The 16,159-nt window shown below is 44.0% G+C and overlaps 1 protein-coding gene across 1 annotated transcript in view; it reads left to right on the forward strand.

Moving 5' to 3' along the window:
- Nucleotides 1-4,692, forward strand: part of LOC127580584 (N-acylneuraminate cytidylyltransferase-like) — a 36,546-nt gene extending 31,854 nt beyond the window's left edge. The window contains exon 12 of the mRNA XM_052034171.1: nucleotides 1,005-4,692. Within this exon, the coding sequence (XP_051890131.1) occupies nucleotides 1,005-1,351 (347 nt within the window). The 3' untranslated portion in view covers nucleotides 1,352-4,692. The remainder of the gene's footprint in view (nucleotides 1-1,004) is intronic.
- Nucleotides 4,693-16,159: the final 11,467 nt, after the last annotated feature.

A 16,159-nucleotide genomic window follows, 5' to 3' on the forward strand; every position in this document is an offset into this window, starting at 1 on the left:
ATAAATTGTGCAGCATGCTAGATTGTCGCTGGAACTTCGGCCTGTGTGTGCAGCAGCACGCACAGGGAGTGAATGCATGGAACAATCCTTACCTGCTGCAATGGAATTGTATTCAAGTACGAACCTTTGGGGTGCTGAATGAATCGCATTCACATTTGAAGTGCTCTGAAGCCACATTGCACTTGGTGTGTTAGGAGGGAGCTTGGGGAGATGACAACATACCAATCACTTCTGAAGTGGCACGGAGTTATCTCTCCACTTATCACCTCTTTGCGGATGTTCATTTGGAGGACTTGCTGTATGATTTAAGAGCTCTGCCAGCAGAGGAGGAGGACCAGATGTGGGGGGTGGGGGGGGGGGGTTAGTTGGAGGTGGGGGAAATGGTTGGTTGGGGGGGGGGTGTTGACCTGACTGAAGCTTTTGAAATCATAAAGGCTTTTGACAGAGCTACTTTCTACATAAGGAATTGAGAAGAAACTACTTTATACAGGAGTGGCTCTGCCACAGGTACTGATTGAAGTGAATAGTGCAGATATATTTAAGGGCAGGCTGGGCAAAGATGTGTGAGGGAAAAGAACTAAGGGCTATGCTGATGGATGTAGATGAGGAAAGATGGGAAAGGGCTTGAGTGGAGCATTAACGCCAGCATAGACCAATTGGGCCAAAGGGCCTGTCTGTGCCATGTATACTGTATTTGTGGGCATTGCAGATATACCAGGGATGTTGAAGGAGGGAGGACTAGTGCCTGGGGAACCTCTACCAAAGTCGACATTCCTCCCTCCAGCTCCCAGAGGAGAAGTCAATCCAGAGGCTGAGGTGCCTGTTGGAGGAATTCTCTCAGCTGGAGAACCATAGTGAGGAAGAGATGATCCAGACCAGGATCGCTTCCTCCAGAAGAAAGGTTGTGCTGTAATTAAATGTTCTGTTCATGCATCAACAGTCATTCATATGACAGCATGCAGAGTAGATGGTAATGCTGACAAATCTTTGTTCTCCCACAAAAGGAAATGATGTCTCTGATCTTGAGTGCCTGAAGAAAGCTGGCATTGGAGGTGTTTCTGGTGATGCAGCATCCCAACTTCGGGAAGTGGCAGACTACAGCTGCAACAACAGTGCTAAAATTAGCGATGTGGAGGAATTTGTTGACCATGTGGCACTGCTGATGGAAAAATGCAGAGCTGAGAACCCAAGCAGGAGCAAAGCATCTGAAAGCACGATCACTCCCAATGTTAACACTCCCAATCTTGGAGTCAACAGTTTAAAATGTGGGCCTGAAAATACTGAGGGGGGAGAGAAGGGGAATGGGGTGAAGGAGCAGAAGAGGAGGGGGAGGAGTAAGGTGGGAGATTAATATTGCAGTTTGGTAAACTGAGTCATACAGCAATGAAGCAGGTCCTTTGGTGAACCCTGTTCATGTCGGCCATCGATTGCTGATTACTAATCCCAATGTCCAGTACTCAATCTGTTTGCCTTCTGTGACACTTGAGTCTTGATGTAAATTGTATGTAATGTTGTAAGAGAGTCCCCTCCTTTCTCTCCCACTCTCCAATCATTCCACAACCATTTTTATCAGGACACGTTAAGGTAATTTGGTTCTTGGAGCAGCACACAAAACGCTGGAGGAACTCAGCAAGTCAGGCAGTATCTGTGGAGGGAAACGAACAGTCAACGTTTTGGGCAGAGACCCTTCATCAGGACTAGAAAAGAAGAAGGCAGAAGCCAGAATAAAAAGGTAGGGGGAGAAGCATGAGCTTGGGAGGTGATAGGTGGAAGAGGACTGAGGGAGGAGGAATCTGATGGGAGGACAATAGACCGTGGAATAAAGGGAAGGTGGTGGGCAGGTCATGAGGGTAGGGGAGGGGGAAGAGAAAGGTTGAAGGGGAGACATGAATGGGGAAAACAAAGGGTGGTGTAAGGAAAACGGGGGTGTGGTTACTGGAAGTTAGAGGAATCAAGGTTGATGCTGTCAGGTTGGAGATTACCAAGACAATGAGGGTTTGCTCCTCCATCCTGCGTCTGGCCTCATTTTGGCAGTAGAGGAGGCTGTGAACAGACATGTCAATGTGGGAATGCAAAGTGGAATTAAAATGGCTGTTGTAGCAGAGGTTTTGTGAAGATGCTTGACGAAGTGGTTCCCCCCAATCTGCATCAGGTCTCACCGATGTAAAGGAGGCTGCACCGGATGCAGTAAATGACACTGATAGATGTGCAGGTGAAGTACTGCTTCACCTGGAAGGACTGTCTGGGGCCCTGGATGGTGGTGAGGCAGGCGTAGGGACTGGTGTAACACTTTGCACGGTTGCAGGGATGTGTTGGGAGGATGATCAGTGGGGAGGAACAAGCAGACAAGGGAATTGCAGAGAGTGATCCCTGAGGAGGGGAGGAGAAGATGTGCCTGGTGGTGGGACCCCATTAGAGATGGCAGAAGTTGCAGAGAATGATGTGTTGGGTGCAGAGGCTAGTAGGGTGGTAGGTGAGGACAAGGGGAAGCCTATCCCTGTTGTATCGGGGGTGGGGATGGAGTGAGGGCAGACATGCTGGAAATGGAGGAGATATGGGTGAGGGCTGCATTGATAATAGTGGAGGGGAAACCCATTTTCTGAAACTGTTGTGTCATACCTGCCCCTACACCACCAACTCCACCACCATTCAGGGCCCCAGACAGTCCTTCCAGGTAAGGCAGCACTTCACCTGTGACTCTATCGGTGTCATTTATTGCATCCGGTGCTCCCAGAGCAGCCTCTACATCAGTGAGACTTAATGCAGATTGGGGGACTGCTTTGTCGAGCACCTTCATTCTGTCTATCCGCTGGAACAGCCAGGATCTCCCCGTGGCTAGCCACCTCAATTCCACTTCCCATTCCCACACTGACATGCCTATCCACAGCCGCATTGTCAGGTGCAGGTTGGAGGAGCAACACCTCATATTCAGCCTTGGTAGTCTCCAACCAGGTGGCATGAACATTGATCTATCTGACTTCTGGTAACCTCTCCCTTCAGAATTTTTCTTCTGTTTTCTACCCCCCCCCCCCCCATTTTCCCTCATTCCTGTGGCCCCTTCACCCTTCTTTCCCCTACCCTGCCCTCATGACTTGCCCACCTCCTTCCCTTTTATTCCATGATCGACTGTCATCTCATCAGATTCCTCCTTCAGTCCTTTGCCCCTTCCATCTATCACCTCCCAGCTTCTTGCATCGTTCCCTTTTACCCCCCCTCCCTCACCTACCTACCTTCCCCCTCTTGCCTGTCACCTGCCAGCCTGTGCTCCTTCCCCCTAACCTTTTATTCTGGCTTCTACCCTCTTCCTTTCCAATCCTGATGAAAGGTCTCGACCTGAAGCATCAACTGTTCATTTTCCTCAGTAGATGCTGCCTGACCACCTGAGTTCCTCCAGCATTTTGTGTTGCTCCAAATTTCCAGCACCTGCAGAATCTCTTGTCTCCATTAGGCACTTAGAGTTGTGGAAATCAGTCCCCTCATAATCAGTTGTTTAACTGTTTGTTCCACAGTGGCTTTAGGACCTGGGGGAGTCTTGGCTCAAGAATGCCAAGAACGGCAGCTGAATCAAAGGCAGAGAGAGTTGGGCTGTACACAGTAAGAGGGTCTTTTGTGTCATAATGGAATCACAAAGGCCAACTTAAAGTAGCCCTCACACCCAGCTGTGTGCACACAAGCCCTGTGTATAGATGCAGGACTGGGAGCGGCACAGTTCGGTTGTAGATGTTGTAGTCTTGCACATATAGGGACGTGTTTTAATCATGATCTCTGGTGCTGTCTGTGTGGAGTTTGGACATCCTCTGTGACCATGAAGGGTTCCCCAAGTGTTCTGGTTTCCTCCCACATCCCAAAAATGTGTTTTCTCTTGAATTTCTGCTGGATTAATCAGCCACTAGTGCTGGTAAGTTGCAAAAGAGTGCAAAGGGGACAAGAAAATAAGAGGGAGAATGGGATTGCTCTGTTGGGAGCTGGCATGGACAATGGATCGAACGGGCTTTGTGTTGTAACAAGTTAAATGACTCTGATGCTTCTGAATTAGCCAGAACTGTCAAAGCTGTCCAATGCTTAACATTTCTGAAGTGTACAAAAATTCAAACATTTGTGATCTGGTTACATTTTTTAATTTTAATGGATGTTGGTAAGTATTTCTACACTAAAGCCTATATGACCTTGGGTTGATTGGCTATTAAATTCCCCCCTGGTGTGTAGTTGAGTAGTAGAACCTGGGGGGAGTTGATGGAATGTGGGGAGAATTAGTTTAAGTGGCTACTTGATTGTCAGCACAGATTCAATAGGCTGAAGGGCCTCTTTCTGTGCTCTGACTAAATACATGCCTGGAGCTCTTGCAACTCATCCCTTGATTTTTTTTTCTTTCATTTGTGTGGTGTCTTGTTCAGGAACTTTCAGCAAGTGTGTGTGTGTGCGTGCAACTATTGGGTGTACGCAGTGCATGCACAGACTGGCTGCAGTACAATATGATTCTCAATACTGCAGCAATATATGGTGAATATTTGAAACAAAGTGCAAATACAATGTACTGCAAATACTTGAATCTCCCATCACTGCTTCCTTCCTTTTCCCTGTCACTTCCCTACCCCCTATTTATTAGGAATAGTTAACTGTTTAAATCAATGATCTTCAAGCAATGTAATTATTACAATTGTCAGATGAATGTAGTTCATTTGGAAACATTTGAAATAAATCTTATCATACTGTTTGTTCTCTCTTAATTCTCCATTATTATCACTTAATATTTGGGACACAGACAAGTCTGCAGATACTAGAGTCTGGAGCAACACGAAAAAAACCAGAGCAGATCAGGCAGCATCTATGGAGGAAAATGGACAGTCAGTGTTTTGGGTTGAGACCCTTCATCTGGACCTCCACTACCAGAGTTCCTCCAGCTTTTTGTGTGTTGCTTGATATTTGGGGCATGTTCCTGCAATATTTAATTCTTCTAAAAGTTGGAAGCATCTCCCTTTCTCCCTTAATGATGGGAAGGATTTGGTTTGGGAGATTTGCCCTGCACTACCACTGTTTGTTCACCTTGCTTCTAACATCTCCCCTGGTATGGTCACTGCTCCTGTAATTGAATGGCTGAGGGCTGGAGACCCTGCACACTTGGGACATGCCTGGCCATTCATTGCTTCATCTTTCTCAGCCATTCCAAGCTAAGGTGTTGCTCTCTATACCTTGTACTAAATGTTTAAGATCACTTTGCTTGCCCTCAAGTGTCAGTCTGTAACTTGAAGTGAGGGTTTACAGTCATGGTCCTCTTGATCTCGCTAACCCCTTTACCATTTGGTCTCTTCAGTACTCTACTCTGATTCCTTCTGTTACCCAGTTCCAACCACTCTGTTCCCCATTTGCTGCTGATTGGTAGTGGTAACCATTTACACTAAGACCTGACCACTTCAGTCAACCTCTGAATTGCCCACCTTTTTTTTACCTTTCTCCTCCTCTCCTCCCCCCCCCCCCCCCCCCAAGTTTTGCCTTTCCATTCCAGATTTATATTTTTCTACAGCTCCCTAGTCAAGTTCTTCTGCTTTACTACAGTGTAGGGTGTATGTTGATTCATTCAGCATTGATCTCTCCTGCAGATTGTGCCTATAATCTGAATCTTTACAACATCCAGTCACCCCTCTACCAGCTCTCACATCTGAGTTGCTTTGAATTTGCTCCTCCCTACCACAAGTATACTGAGCACAGCTGTCAGTGGTTACCTTTCCCATGCATTCATTTACTTTGTTGGTCAACCTCACTGTCCCATTCTTCTTATTCCCATCTGAAGGTTCTCCCTTGGCAATAAAGTCCACATTCTGGTAAGATAATTCTCAAGGAATCATTGAATGGTTACAGAACAGGGGCCCATTTAGCCCATTCTGTTTATACCAGAACACCAAAGCAACTTGTCAGCTCTCAGCCATTCCCTGATTACTGTGTAGAGTGAATCAAATTGGCTGGAGACTGGCTTCTGTGATAGTGGGGATCTCAAAAGGAAGCAGAGATGGATTAATAGCTTGCATCATCCATAGCTATAGTCCCAATGAAATTGCTCCCTTTTCCCTGCACTGACACCAGTGATCTATGAGTAGAAATTCCCATCTCCAACTCTCATTCAACTCTCTTAACCATTTGACTCTAAGCAAATTTGCACATACCTTGGATAACAACAGTCAAGAGATTTAATGCATTGGGGGTTCTGTATTTTAATGGCAACTCCTCAATCACTGAATACTATATAGCCAACAGCTGGATCCTCAGCCTTCCACTCCAGTCCAAGATCCATTAACCATAGAACTGGGAGACCTGCAACAACAGAGCTGAAACCACTCCCTCCCACAACCACATTCCCCAGGAAATGGTTCTTGCCTTGATAGCAATGAACATATTATTTGACACATCCATGACATCGAAGCTTCCAGCATATCACCCTGCATTAGCAGAAACACATCATGCATCTCCACAATAGTATCCCTCCCATGGTACTAAGTGAATCAAGGAATAAAATCTATGTGTCAGTGAAAGATGATTACAACAATGATTTTAAAGGAGAACCATATAACCTACTTAAGTACACAGTTATCCAGCACTTTTAGTAAATAACAGGATTTTTTTAGACTCAACCTCAAGCACATTTGTATACAATTAAGCTAGCACCCAGTGTCGGATGTGCACTTGAGAAGAAGATTTGTCCTGCATAATTTCCTTAGCATTTTGGAGGGATTGGCATTCTAAATGCTTTGTGGGTCATTGTCACATCTAATTTAGCTAAAACTAAGGTGAATACTTCTGTGAGAGAGAGAGATGGCAGATTGGGGAAAGGAAGCCAACTTTCCTTGAACACTAGTTTACTGTGAAAACTTGGTGAAACCAGGCAGCTGAATAAACAGTCACCAGATCTTAAGGGTCCTTCTGCTTTTGTGGTCAGAAAGGTTACTAAATTAAAGGCAGATAAGGAAACAATGGAGCAAATGTGTCCTTTTTATCTGACCCTCGTGTGTCTGATCTCAGATCAAGATGTCTTGGCCCTGGTATGGGGGAATTGTGTAACCATGTGTACAACTGCAAGACCACGTCACAGGAAGCAGAGACTCGAGACTGCAGGTGTAACACACAAAGCACTGGAGGAACTCAGCTGGTCAAGCAACATCCAAGGAGAGAAATGGACAGTTGAGTTTCAGGTCAAGACCCTTCAGCTAGGCCCTTAGACAAGGTAGGGAGAGAGGGTGAGCCAGCCTGAGGTGAGAGGAACATTAGAAAACAGTCTGGTAATTCGACAGAACAATTGCATATATGAAGTAACTGCAACATCATCTCTTTAATTAGCTTAATTGAAATATAATGGTCCTGAACCTTAAGGAGAAAACAAATAAAAGAAGGGACATTGAGCACATGGAGAGTGACAACTCAAGTACTACCATTGGCCCTGAGTTCAGAACTCGTAGGAGACGACAACCTATTGGAGTGTGGGTGGCCATTTTATCTTGCATGCATTGTAAGCAAATCCACACTGGGTCCTGACCTGAAGCTTTGTCGCCTGCTTTTCTCCACAGATGCTGCCTAGCCTGCTGAGTTCCTCCAGCATCATTGTGTTTTTCGTCTAGATTCCAGCATCTGCAGTCCTTTGTTTCTCCACACTGAGTTTTGTGATTTTAAGTAGCAAGATGGAGCAGCAAGCTAAATACAAAGCCAATAAGTTACAAGAATTAATTGAACACCCTTTATACTTTTAAGTGTTGTGAGTATTTGTACTACACTTTAGTCGCATATCTTTGTCCACCACATTAGTTGACACCATATGGAGTCAAGAAGGTCAAAAAGGAACACTGACAGGCTGTTGTCTCTGTTCTAAAGCCCCTGGGTTTGACAAGTGGACAAGAACAGGTGATCCTGGGGGTGGGGGTGCCTGGGCAGGATTCTGCCACTTGTTGGCCTGGCTTTAAGAGTTTGGTTAGTGGGCAAGGCTGACAACTAAAGTAACTGCCTGGTCACCCTAAGACAAGAGGTATGGGGTAATGGAGAGAGTTCTGAGGTTTTGCTGGAAATTCTGATCTCGATACTCTTAAAACGGCTTCCAGTGATCATGTGTCCTTGCTCTCTAGAAGGGAGGGAGTCTTTTCCGGTGTTTGGTTTTCAACACAGAAGTGGATCACTGGCCTTCTCTAATTTGTGCAATTCCATAAAGAGCAGAACTGTTCTTCTTCAGACCTTTGGGGATTTCAGAAGGATTTGTTCTGCCTTGGATGGCCAAGTCTGGTGTTGACACAGCAGCTGTGCTCAGGTACCAGGAAGTGCCCAGCCCCCACCTTCCACACACACCGAAGTCCAGTGCCTGGGCTTCAGATCAGGTCTCTTGGGCTCAGGCAAGGACAGAGAACCACTCATGTACAGCATATTTATGTGATTTGCCAGCCAGTTAAGATTCCTGTCAACATGCTTCTTGAAATGGTGATGAGTCATCCACTAAGCATCTGTTGATGACATCTGGACTATGGTCAAAGTCATAATCTTGTGCAGCAGTTAATTTTTTTATTGCCCATCCTTAATTGTTTGTGATAAAGTGATCATGAATCATTGCTTTCAAAGCAGGTGGGGATACTTTGCACTCCTATTCTTAATGTCCTCTCTCTGTCTTGTGCATTCCTGATTACTCTTGAACTGAGTGGCCATTTAAGAGAGCATTTTAACACCCTACCACCTCAGTGGCTATGGAGCTACATAATGACTACACCAGGAAAGCATCAGTCTCCTTCCCTAAAGAAAATGAGTGAACCTGCTAAATACTCATAACAATCCAATTGTTTTGGATTTAACAATCCAATCCAGTAATTATTAATGAATGCCCCAGCGATCATGATGGGATTTGAACTTGCATCTCATGACTATTAGTCCAAGTGTCTCGATTATTAGGACAGTACTTTAACCATACTCTGCTTGAACAAGTGTTCCATTATTTAAAGGCAGCAACATTGAAGGAACAATCATTTATTTTTTTAGATGATGATAAGATTTCTTTATTAGTCACATGTACATCAAAACACACAGTGAAATGCATCTTTTGTATAGAGTGTTCTGGGGGCAGCCCACAAGTTTCACTATGCTTCCGGCACCAACGTAGCATAGCCACAACTTCCTAACCCGTACATCTTTGGAATGTGGGAGGAAACCCGAGCACCCGGAGGAAACCCACGCAGACACGGGGAGAACGTACAAACTCCTTACAGACACTGGCTGGAATTGAACCCGGGTCGCTGGCGCTGTAAAGCATTACGCAAACTGCTACACTATGCTACAGTACAGGTTAGAGTGGAACTTTGAGGTGGTGCTGCTTCCACACCTTCCTGTTCGTGTCTCCAACAGTGATGGAAGTGGTGAGTCTGTGAGGTGTTGTCAAAATAACCTCAGTAAGTTAATGCAGAGCATCTTGGAGTTGATATGAGGCTGTGAGTGTTTAAGGTGGTGAACTAGATGCCAGTCAGGCAGGCTGTTTTCTATTTGGCATTGCCTAAGGAACTACATTCATCTGGGCAAATCCCATCACAGTCTTGACATGTGCCTTGTAGATGGTGAAAAGTCTTGTGGAGTCGGGAAGTGAGTTATTTGACTCGGAGTAACTCCTCACAAGCTAGTGTAAATACTCAGGCTGGACTGGTTGAAGTGCTGGTCAGTGGTGACTCCCAGGACATTGCTGGTAGGCACTTGCTGATAGCAATGAGTTGAACATAAAGGGAGGTGATTGAATTCTATCTTGTGGCACCTTCATGGTTACCGGTTACCAGCCCAGGACTCAGAGTTGTACAAGTCCTGCAGCAAGAGGCGTGGACTATTTCATTATCTGTGAACTGAATTGAATTGAACATTGAAATCATCAGGATACATCTCCACTTCTGCCCTCATGGTGGAGGGGAGATCATCGATGAAGAAACTGCTGGAGCCTAGAACACTGACCTGAGTAACACCTTCAGTGATTGGGACTGGGATAATGGCTCCAACGTACACTGGCATTTGTGTGAGGTAAAACTATTGCCAATAGGGAGTATCCCCTCTCATTCTAATGGTTTGATGTTTCAATCAATCAAAAACCAGGAACAAAAGAAACTAATAAAAATCTACTCTGACTACCACTCAGGTAACTAAACTAATTCAGTTGATCACGTGGCTAATACACACATTTACTGTTACACACTGTTGCTCCTCTAACCTTCTGTATGATGTGTTTCTGGGGTGGGCACCTACCTATTTATGGTGTGTGGGGAAATAGCAGCCAGCAACATATTCTAGAGGCCGTCAGTCCAAGTCTGCTGTTATTCGCTCCTTTGGGAAGGGGTGTCTTCATTGTTTACACCCCTAGGCAGAGGTAGGTCCGTGGCTAACCAGTGGGTGGGCAAACAGCATCCATCATACACCTGAACCAGCCTTCTAAGCCTTCGTGGATTGCCTTGTAACCTCAACAGATATGGTGATTCCCATTGGGAGAACCCAAAACATTCAATGTATAATTAGTATCAATTTGCAGAAAGTTCAACTGGTACTCAGTTACTGCAAAAAAAAGAGAAGTGAAAATAAAAGAAAGCATTGGAGTACACTTAGTGCTGTAATAAGACTTTTATTCAGGTGCCAAGCGGAGTCCACTAGCTAATTTCAGAGTTGTGCAGATTCAAGATAATCTGCTGCATTTAACAAAAAGGTTGCTGGCAGGGCAACGAGAATGAATACTAGTTAGAAGAGAGTGGGAATGGCATGAAGTGAAGCATCACGCCTGGGTAGGAACATCAGAGATTTTCTAAGGTCACCTAATTATGTTGGATGTAGAAACCTGACAAACATTATCTCAATTTGTAGATGATGCCATTCCAAATGGGGCAGTGGATCTGTAAAAGGCAGCTCAGAAACTAGAGAATGATTTAGGAAAGAATAAACAAATAATGTCAAATGAAACTTAATACAAATAAATATAGATAGGAAGGACACTCAATGATTCACGAACAGCCTCTTCCCCTCCACCATCAGATTTCTGAACGGTCCGTGAACAATGAACGCTACCCCATTATTCCTTTTTTTTTGCGCTATTTATTTATTGTGTAACCTATAGTAATTTTTATGCCTTTGCACTGTACTGCTGCCACAAAAAGACAAATTTCACGTCATGTAAGTCAGTGATAATAAACCTGCGCTCCTCCCCCTCCCCCGACCTTCTTATTCTGGTTTCTGCCCTCTTCCTTTCCAGTCCAGATGAAGGGTCTCGACTAGAAACGTCGACTGTCCATTTCCCTCCATAGATGATGCCTGACCCGCTGAGTTCCTCCAGCATTTTGTGTGTGTTGCTCCAGATTCCAGCATCTGCAGAATCTTGTGTCTCAGTGATAATAAACCTGATTCTGAAATAATCGAGATATGCTGCAGAAATATCAAAATTGGAATGAAGCAAAAAGACATGTAAGACTCTTCTTAGCTGCAATAACAGTACTGACAATGAATAATATAAGTGAGATCCCTGTAACCCCTATTTTTCAGAACTGAGTTCCTGACACAAACTTTTGGAAAGTAATTAGAATCTGAGAACATATGAACGAGGAACAGGAATGGGCTATATAGTCCTTCAAGCTTGTTATTCAGTGAGATCATGACTGATCTGTGACCTACCTCTATTTACCTGCCTGTTCCCCTTATCTTTTCAATACCCATGGTTAAGAGCAATATATGAATCTCAGATTAAAAATTAACCTAGCATATTAATTGGTGTCTGCAGATGAAAGTCCCAAACATCCATCAACTTTGGCATGAAGGGTTCTCTCACTTCATTCCTGAAAAGGTTGGTTTCAATTCTTAGGCCCTGCCCCCAACTCTGCAGCCAACAGAAATTGTCTCTCCCTATCTACCCAGTCAGTTTAATATTTCAAAAACATCAACTAAATCACTTGTTAATCCTCTGAATTCTAGGAAATGCAGTGTCAGTTTCTGTGCTTTCTTATAATTTAATCCTTGCAATCTAAATAGCATCCGGGTCAATCCCACAGTTACTTCCTCGGATGGGGTGCCCAGAGCCGAGGTTTCATCTAACCAGAAGTTTGGACAACTGCAATATATCTCCTTCCCATTTGTACTCCAGTCCTGTTGGCAGCTCTCCTTTGAAGAACATGTTATGTGCAGCTATAGAAAATAATTAATTCGATGATTTTTCCACACACGTCCCAAGAGTCTTTGGATGCTGTTGTTTCCAGGTCCTTAAAAGTTTAAAAACTGTAATGTTTGTCATTGTTAGATCCAACCTCACACTTGTCTCAACCTTTTACCACTAATTTGCCCTATCCCTTAATTTCTTTTTATGTAATTTAATGTTTCCATCAGCACTGCTGACAATATTGGCTATGTTTGTGTCATCAGCAAAATCAACATGAAAATTTCTATCCCATTATCTAAGCCTGAAGAATAACCGCAAGCCAACCTATATCCTGATGGGGCACTGCAAGGCATATCCTGCCAATGAGAATACCCAACTCAGTCAGATTAACAACAGGCAAGGGTTGCAGAAGGAAAATTTGTATTTTGATCATTATTTACCAGTCAATGAATAAAAGACTAAATCATTTACTAGTATGAAATTGTTTTCAATTTCTGTTGTGCTCAATTAAATATTAAGTTTATAGTCAAAACTTGAACAAAATATTAAATGAGCCTTTGGAAAAAATAAGTAATTTAGTTGAAGCAATACAAAAAAATTGACTATCAATCAAATGCAGGTCATGAGCCTTAAAAGCTGCAGCACAATCATTTAAATGAGCCCGTTTCATTGATGAGCACCAGCAATATGACCTGTTTCTTGGTGAGAATTGTTGGCAGTTTCACATGAAACTTTGGTACTTCTTGGTATAAAGATCAGGAAATTTATGAATCCCACAGTAGTATCATTTAAGCAGCACTTGGATAGGTACATGGAGGGGTGGAACTTGGAGGGCTACAGGCAGAAAATTGGGACTAGCTGGGTGGGCACCATGTTTGGCAAGGACTCGTTGGGCTGAATGGCCTCTATCTGTGCTATATTGCTCTATGATTAAAAGCGAGTTATTTTCATTTCAGATTGGCGTGTGACATGAATGTGTGGGAGTTTCTACATCCTCCTTCTAGATGATGGAAGTCATGACATGGAGAGGTGCTATCAATGTTACCTCATTGACTTCAAATTCAAGGATGTGCTCAAAGCCTTCTTGAAGAAATGCAACATCCTCTCTGACTTCTAGGAACTTCCAGCCCATGATTGTTCAAAGTGGAGGAGCAGCATTTGGGATGGAATTGGGAATCTCGAGGCCATCCATCAGGACCACACAGTATCATGAGTGGACTGCCTCACAAACTACCCACCTGCCTCCGCATCAGCCACCTCCTGGAAATTCTGTAGTTCCCACCTTAGCCTCATCAGTCACCTCAGAAAACCAGTGTGAAAGAAAATCGTCTTCGATCTCAAGGAACTGCCAAGGAAGTGAAGACTGAGTTCATTGAGAAGCTGGTTCAGAATTGTCAAGGGAATGATCCTACATAGCCTCTTTGGAATCCACTGCACCACAGTTGCCAGTTTCAAATTGGCGCAGGGTCAATAAGATCAGAGAGTTAAATGTGTGGCTCAACAATTGATGTGAGAGAAGTGGGTTTGAATTTGTGGGACATTGGCACCAGTATTGGAGAAGGAGGGAGCTGTTCTGATGAGACGGGCTCCACCTGAACCATGCTGGAACCAGGGTCATGGCAAATTACATAACTAGGGCTGTGGATAGGGCTTTAAACTAAATAGTAAGGGGGGGGGCGGTTCAACAGATTGGAAAAGTATGGATAAAGTAAAAAGGAAAGAGAGTGCAGGAGAGGTTACTGAAGTCTCCAGAATAAAAAATAAGACAGAAAGCTTAGAAAGGGATAAGAATTTAACTTCAGGCAACATGGAGACAAATTTGAGAAGAGGGGTGGTGAATACAGGACTCAAGGTGTTATATTTGAAAGCACGCAGTATGCAAAATAAGGTAGATGAGCTCATAGTACAGTTAGGAATTGGCAGGTATGATGTTGGGAGCTAAACATCCAAGGATACACATCCTATCAAAAAGACAGGCAGGTGGGCAGAGGGGATGGGGTGGCTCTGTTGGTAAAAAAATGAAATCAAATCCTGCAGAATCAAATCAGAAACTGCAAAGGTAATAAGACCCTGATAGGAGTTATATACAGGCCTCCGAATAGTAGCCAGAATGTGGGCTACAAATTGCAACAGGAGATAGGAAAGGCATGTAAGAAAGACAATGTTACGGTGGTCATGGGGGATTTCAATATGCAGGTAGACTGGGGAAATCCGGTTGGGACTGGATCCCAAGAGAAGGAATTTGTAGAATGCCTACAAGGTGGCTTTTTAGAGCAGGTTGTAGTCAAGCCCACTAGGTAAAAGGCAATTCTGGATTTGGTGTTGTGCAATGAACCAGATTTGATTAGGGAACTTGAGGTAAAGGATCCCTCAGGAAGCAGTAATCAGAATATGATAGAATTCACCCTGCAGTTTGAGAGGGAGAAGCTAAAATTGGATGTATCGGTTTTACAGTTGAGTAAAGGTAACTACAGAGGCACGAGAGACGAGCTGGCCAAAGTTGATCGGAAGGGGACCCTAGCAGGGATAACGGTAGAGCAGTAATGGCAGGAGTTTCTGGGAATAGTTCATAAGACACAGGATCAGTTCATCCCAAAGAAGAAGGAGCATTCTAAAGGGAGGATGAGGCAACCGTGGCTGATGAGGGAAATCAAAGGCAGCAAAAGAGAGGGTATACAATATTGCAAAAATTAGTGGGAAGCTAGAGGATTGGGAAATTTTTGAAAACCAACAGAAGGCAACAAAAAAAGCAATAAGGGGAGAAAAGAGGAAATATGAAGGTAAGCTAGCCAATAATGTAAAAGAGGATACCAAAAGTTTTTTCAGATATATAAAGAATAAAAGAGGGGCAAGAGTGGACATCGGACCACTAGAAAATGCACTGGAGAGGTAGTAATGGAGAATGAAGAAATGGCGGATGAACTAAGTAAGTATTTTGCCTCATTCTTCACTGTGGAAGACACCAGCAACATGCCAGAAATTCAAAAGAATCAAGGGGCAGAAGTGAGTGCAGTCACTATTACTAAAGAGAAGGTGCTTGGGAAGCTGAAAGTTCTGAAGGTGGAAAAAGTCACCTGGACCGGATGGACTACATCTCAGGGTTCTGAAAGAGGTAGCTGAAGAGATTGCAGAGGTATTAGTAGTGATCTTTCAAGAGTCATTAGAGACAGGAATGGTTCCAGAGGACTGGAAGGTCACAAATGTCACTTCACTCTTTAAGAAGGGAGGGAGGCAAAAGACAAGAAATTATGGAACGGTTAGCCTGACTTCAGTGGTTGGTAAAATTTGAAAAGTCCATTATTAAGGATGAGGTTTCAGGGTGCTTGGAAGCACATGATAAAATAGGCCAAGGTCAGCATGGTTTCCTTAAGGGGAAATCTTGCCTGACAAATCTGTTGGAATTCTTTGAGGAAGTAACAGGCAGGATAGACAAAGGAGAGTCAGTAGATGTTGTTTAGTTGGATTTTCAGAAGGCCTTTGACAAGGTGCTGCACATGAGGCTGCTAAACAAGTTAGGAGCCCATGGTATTACAGGAAAGGTACTAGCATGGATAGAAGATTGGCTGACCGGCAGAAGGCAAAGAGTAGGAATAGAGGGGGCCTTTTCAGGTTGGCTCCCAGTGACTAGTGGTGTTCCGCAGGGGTCCACTACTTTTCATGTTATACGTTAATGATCTGGATGACAGAACTGAGGGCTTTGTGGCCAAGTTTGCGGATGATACAAAGATAGATGGAGGGGCAGATAGTGTTGAGGAAACGGAGTCTGCAGAAGGACTTGGACAGGTTGGGAGAGTGGGCAAAGAAGTGGCAGATGGAATACAGTGTAGGGAAGTGTATGTTCATGCACTTTGGTGGAAGGAATAAAGGCATAGACTATTTTCTAAATGGGGAGAAAATTCAGAAATCAGAGGTGCAAAGGGACTTGGGAGTTCTAGTAAGATAAGATACAATAAGATAAAGCAGGATTCCCTAAAGGTTAACTTGCAGGTTGAGTTGGTAGTAAGGACGGCAAATGCATTCATTTCGAGAGGACTAGAA

This window comes from Pristis pectinata, chromosome 19 (assembly GCF_009764475.1).
Source record: "Pristis pectinata isolate sPriPec2 chromosome 19, sPriPec2.1.pri, whole genome shotgun sequence".
NCBI classification, from domain to species: Eukaryota; Metazoa; Chordata; class Chondrichthyes; order Rhinopristiformes; family Pristidae; genus Pristis; species Pristis pectinata.